This window comes from Perca fluviatilis, chromosome 14 (genome assembly GCF_010015445.1).
Source record: "Perca fluviatilis chromosome 14, GENO_Pfluv_1.0, whole genome shotgun sequence".
Lineage (NCBI taxonomy): Eukaryota > Metazoa > Chordata > Actinopteri > Perciformes > Percidae > Perca > Perca fluviatilis.
In genome coordinates this window covers 10,858,667-10,864,828 of record NC_053125.1, presented here as the reverse complement: position 1 = coordinate 10,864,828, position 6,162 = coordinate 10,858,667, and the positions used below count along the sequence as shown (strand labels likewise).

At 41.7% G+C, this 6,162-nt stretch overlaps 1 protein-coding gene across 2 annotated transcripts in view; it reads right to left on the bottom strand.

Moving 5' to 3' along the window:
• Positions 1-2,653: 2,653 nt before the first annotated feature.
• LOC120572135 (meiosis 1 associated protein) overlaps positions 2,654-6,162 on the bottom strand; it is a 39,826-nt gene continuing 36,317 nt past the window's right edge. For both annotated transcript variants that reach the window (XM_039821278.1, XM_039821279.1), the window contains exons 9-12: positions 5,907-6,049; positions 5,259-5,374; positions 5,051-5,132; positions 2,654-3,804 (exon numbers count right to left, since the gene is read on the bottom strand). In XM_039821278.1, the coding sequence (XP_039677212.1) occupies positions 3,571-3,804; positions 5,051-5,132; positions 5,259-5,374; positions 5,907-6,049 (575 nt within the window). In that variant the 3' untranslated portion in view covers positions 2,654-3,570. The remainder of the gene's footprint in view (positions 3,805-5,050; positions 5,133-5,258; positions 5,375-5,906; positions 6,050-6,162) is intronic.

Sequence of the window (6,162 nt, the reverse complement as noted above, 5' to 3'; positions counted from 1 at the left end):
CTTCCTCACAAAGATGCACATCCTCTTTCAGTTTTCACTCAGCTCTGCTTGTGAAAGCCTGTAACCTGCATATGAATTGTGACTCTGGTGTGTGTTCTTGCTCCATTCGTCTGTGTATATTCGAGCCCTGTGCTGTTGTTGTTGACCAGTAAGAACAATTACCGGAAAGAGACAGTGTATTAAGCTTGGGAGACAGATAGAGTCTGACAGTTTTCTTCTGTTCTGCAGATCGAGACAAAGAAGGAAATGATACATTGAGAATAAAGCAGGAAGTCCCAGCACTAATATTATCCTAACTCAGATTTAGAAGCTGATTAGACATAGTACATAGAAATGCTATTCCAATTTAAGTCCGGGAGGCCCAGATCTGAATGGAAAGAAATGCAGATGCCAACAACAAAAAACCTATCCACAAAAGTCAGAGCTTATCAGTCAAAGTAGGACTATAACAGAGAAGTCCCGTCCATGTTGACTGAGACACTTAGACATTTATTCACTGTCTGCAAAATGAAAGGTCACCTCTCCACCTTCAGGAAATGGTGAACAGAAAACTGAAATATTGTCTGGTGAATGCACATGGCAATGACATATATGGAAGCTAAAGATGGCCGCTCACTAAGCTCCAATGATTTTATTACTGTACCAACATTTTGACCACACTTGGTCTTTCTTGAGATGCAATTTCATGCCATTTCGCTAGCAAAAAGCATACATTTGTCATCATATAAAGATAAGGTTTCACTGTGAAGTAGCCGCATTGTACGTGTCAGCAAGGCACTCAAAAGAAAAGGCTGGCACAAACTCACTGCGTATACAAACTCAAATCTAGCTGCCACATGTGCAACCTGCAGCAGACCACAAATAGGCCACCCTTTCAGAAAGATATATTCACGTACCTTTTCATAGTATTCGCAGTCAGTGAAAGTTTTATATAGTGCTAGCACGCTGCGGGTGGAACAGTACTGTAGTTGGTAAAAGGTTAAAGTTGATTAGATAGTTCTCATTCGATCCTAACACCAAAACCACCATAACTTTGGGGCAATTTAATCACAGCTCATAAATATGTGCAGTTTCCTGACATCACCTTATAGGATTTTTGGGTTACAAATGGTTTGGTTTAGAAGTTCTTCATGGTTTCTTTAATGGCCACCTTTTGGTGATGGTCTGCCTAAATTAAAACAAATGGCCTTTGTTTGATCGTCAGATCTTTGGGATACATTTTGGCATAACATTTTCAAAGATGTACACTATATTTTCAAGGTTTCAGCTGTATGCTCTGTCATGCATTGTGCCTGGATTATTTTGACTACAGGGCGTTATTCTTTTAAAGGGAAAAAAATGACGGCAAAGAGAGTCTAATCTATCGATACATATACAACACGTTTTCATAGCACTGTCAATCTTTGCAAGTTCTACATAGTGCTGCGCTCCACAGGCCAACCAGTGGGTGTTAAACAGTGTTAAAGTGTAAGGTTAAACATGATTTGATGCCTTTTTTTAAAGCAAAAGTAATCCTCCCACCAAAATGTTACTTAAAAGACAATTTATTAACCCACAGTTCATACACAGTGTTAAAATACAAATCTAATAAAAAGAAATACTTAACAGCTTAAATGACATAACAGCTGAAATATAAGCAACTAAATGAATGAATTTACAGAATGACTGAATGACATCAATCCATTTCCTTTGCACCTCAGACAATGAATTGGACTGAAAACAGTCAACACACACACAACATGAAAGCTGAACAGGACCACGAGTAAGTCAACACTATGAGATAAGGCTGTTTCTGTGGTGGAGTCATAAAAACAACAATGAACAAAGAACTTTCTTGGAAAAGAACAGCGGCAATGGGTCAACGACTTGCCAAAACCTGAATAATCTCCTCACTAGCGAGACTCTCTGTTAAATTTCAACAAACACAAACAGGGACACTTTTTGTTAGCCGTCGCTCCCACCCCATTCATCTGGTGACATTTAATGAGGAGTGTGGCTGATGTCGTCCCGGTTAAGAAAGGGGAACTTTGCCAGACAGGGACAGAGAGGTTGTTGTTCTATTTGAACACATTTATGAAATTCACACATGTTGACTCAACGTCCCTGAGCTCGTGATCATTGGAAAAGAAAGTACTGAGCGAGAGAGAAAAGGGAAAAGGATGGAGAGAGCGAGGGAGAAGTGGGTAAAATGTCAGTGGGCAGTTTTGGAGGTCCGCTGGTCAAATTCTCTTCGGAGACAAAAGGATCGTTGTGGATGTGATCTGTGAATGCGGAAGTCCTGTGACATCACAACGTCATGAAGTCACTGGGTAGTCCATAATGTTATATGGTGCAACAAGGGGGTGGAATGGCGGGAGACTGATTAAGCCTGTGTGTGTGTGTGTGTGTGCGCACGCGTGTGTGTCAATAACAAAGCTCCTTGACGAGGAATGAATTAATAATAGTAATGATGGATGTGCCCAACTGACAAATACGTGCCTATGAACGAAAATCAAATTAAATGTGCGACCAGTGAGGTCACTGCATGAACTCCAATCTACCTCTCTCGAAATCTCAAACACCAATGAATTTTTACGTTTGCATACCTTTTTTGATGTCAATTTTAAAGAACATGCTGCAGTTTAAAAAACATTTTTCTCTCGTCTCTGTTCTCCTTTCATCCACCCCCCCCCCACCCTCACGCTGCCTTTCAACCCCCAGAGAGAGGGCTCGCTGTGGGGGTGAAGGAGAGCAGAGAGGCCAGCCTGTGTGCTGCTTTATTCTCCGTCTCATTAAAACAGTGAAGCTGTGTTCAGACGGGACTTAAGGGCTAAATGGAAATGGAATGTGAATATGTGTGTTTGTCTATGAGTCCGTATGTAGTATAGCACTATAGCTGCAGCGTGCATGCTTTATTGTGCTTTACTGAATCATTATTTTGCAAGCGGTTTCTGCCTGTTTCTAGATGTCTTATGTTGCTCTCTCCCGCTTTTTCATTGTTCGCAGTGTGTGATGTGGACGTTTTGCTGTCTCAGCAATCTAAAGATGGCAGCGAGTCGAAACTTTCCACACACACACACACACACACACACCCCCCCCCCCCAAGGCTTGCTATATTCAGCTCTAGCTAATATGGTTTGTGTGGTGAGAATAGAGATGAATTGAAGTATCAAAGAAGCTGCAACCACCCAGAGTGTAGTGCAGAACAGTGTGAGTGTGTTGTGTGTGTTTACGAGCAAATTAGTGTGTGTCTTTCCCTCCTTTACAAAGTCTTTATGAGATGCCTGATTACTCACATCCTTTACAATGGGGATCGATTAGCCAAGTGTGTGTGTGTGTGTGTGTGTGTGTGTGTGTGTGTGTGTGTGTGTGTGTGTGTGTGTGTGTGTGTGTGTGTGTGCTAACACTGGAAGGCCCTTTGAAGTGGCAGGTCAGGATGCTGAAGGATTTCAAAGTGTGTGTGTGTGTGTGCATGTGACTTGCTGAGGAAGCACTACACCACCTCTCTCTCTCTCTCTCTCTCTCTCTGTCACCTCCCTGTCACTGTATTGCTCTCTCGGCCCACTGTCTTTCGCTCACCCCCCAGTGTTCTTACTGTATCACAATGGAGGCCCCATCATCATTGTCTTCCAACTGTGGAGCAGTGGCCAGGGCCCGGCGGCTGCCACTGCTGCCGCTGCTGCTGAGGAGCATCAGAGCTGGACGTGAGGCCTTAGCAGGGGGAGGTCCCAGGGAGGAAGAGGAGTGGGAGGAGGACGAGGGCAGGGGAGCCACAGTAGCCCTGACCTTGCTGTTCATTCCCAGCTGGCGACCCTGGTTTTGTGGCTGAGTGGAGACAACACACAGCCTTTATAATTCAAGTTTAAGTTTTGAAAATGTTTAGAATGATATTGAAGCAACAAAATACATTGGTTTCTGGAATTGAATAATATAGTCTGAGCTGTCAGTTCTTGGATTTATAAGAAAAGAAAGAGTGAGTTGAAAGACAGGAAGAGGAGGAGGATCTGAAGAAGGTGGAACAAAAGAGATAAAGAACTAGAGAGGAAGAAGACATCAACAGGGCAAATACAAACACTATGTTTAGAGTTAAAGGGTTAAGTTCCACTGCAGTGAATAAAAAGACAGTGTGCCAAAGAACAGAACAAAGCAGAAGCAGAGCGGGTGAACAGTTTCTGTGTTTTGCTGCTGTAGTGAACTATTTGCATGTAAGCAGCCTTATCAAGCCTGATGAGTCACACTGCCAACAGCTAAACACTCTCAGGTCACAGTCGGCCTCAGTGGATGTAACGAAGCAACATGAAATGTTACGATCTTTCAAAGTGTAACCCTGTGTGTACACAGTGGACACCTACAGTTCATATACTAGTTTAAACTAGTCCCACTACAAGCAAAACAACAGTCAAATGCTGCCTAAACACTGGTGCATCTGTATTAATAATATACGCTTTGTTATAACATTTCTGCAAAACAAGTACTTTTACTTTTAACACTTGGATGAAATTTAGCTGATCCTACTACTAAGTAAAAGTAAAGAGGTGTTATATCTCTGTACTTTACTTGGTAGTATGATTTTAAATGCAGGACTTTTAATCTGATTACTTCTTCTAAAAGGTTAAGGTCATATCTAATTATCTAAACTCTTCCCAGAAGACACACGGAGACAATTGCTGCATCTGATTCCATCTGCTGCCAGTGTTGAGGTTGTTTAGTGTTAAAACATTAAGGTAAAATGACTTCAAATATGTCTTTGCTAAAATATTCTGATAAATTAACATAAAGGGCTGGTTTATGTTCTGTGTATTTATGCACTATATTGTCTCTGCAGACGGTAAGTGCTGCCATCTACTGAGATAATACTCAAGTGAGACATGAGGAGGAAGTTGCATTGGTAAAGCACACATTCCTAAACCTAAAAACCTAAATGAGGTTTATAAAAACCTTCTTCCTGCTTTGTGGTTTCAAATTGCTCTTGACTCGGGCTATCAACTTTGCTCATAATCATAATCATTGTGCTTGTCTGTGTGAGCAGCACATTGTGACCTTTACACTGCCATAAAGCTGTTGTGTTTACCTGCCGCGGCTGCCTGCTGGCTGTGCCTTTAAGGCCCTCTAGTGGTTGGGACTGGTCTCTGTGGGCAGCAGCTGGCTGCAGTCTGGAATCAACCATTATCAGTATCATGTCCTCATTGAGACCTCTACATCCAAACATTTACACTGTTCTAACATTATCACACGGGGTACACGGATGCATTTGCATCGTGGCATCCACCCCCTCTGACCTGTATGGGTATCGAGGCTGTGAGAGCAGGCCTCTACTCCTCAGGTGCTGGTACAGGTTACTGCTCAGAGACAGAGGGTTGAACACACACTCCTCATCCAGCTGAGTGAGACAACCCTGACAGAGAAATAGACAGGACACATCAACAACTTTGGTTACCTACAAATAAATCCATTGAAACTCAATGACAAAGAGTTACGCACATATATGGCTATAGCCTGTTCAAAATACACATGACAGACAATATCTCGTTCTTAAATGGAATTAAAACTTTAAAAAAAAAAATAATTCCCATCTTCAGACAAAACTAAATTTGATGAAAGTAACCAAGCATTATGTCCATTTCTGCATCTCTGCTTAGAAGTGAGAATCAGAGGTGTTTCTGTTCATGGTTCATGGGATAAATATACAATAATAGTAAACAATAATATAGATTTGTAGTGATATATTAACTATAATTAGTGTTTTTATTTAAAATATATTGTTTATCCTCACACTTAAGGTACGTATTTAAGTGTATTTGTATCTGAATTTGTCTATAATAACTGTCATTACAACTATATATATATATATATATATATATATATATACAGTCTACTTCTCTCATTTGTTTGTAATGAATATAATGAATGAATGAACGTCACCTCACCTGTATAGAGTGCATGGCATCAGGTGCAGGTTCCTGAGTGGCAACAGGTAGCGCACACGGCAGCAGCAACTCTCTGGAGACCACAGGCTTCAGCAGGAGGCAGAGGGATGGGGACGGCTGGAGGACGTAGTGAGAATACACACCTGTGTTGTAAACACACCAAACCACCCACACACACATACACCCCCACACACACACACACACACGAGGCATGTGAGTGCGCTCACAAGGACTGATCAATTCACATTGCTTTCTC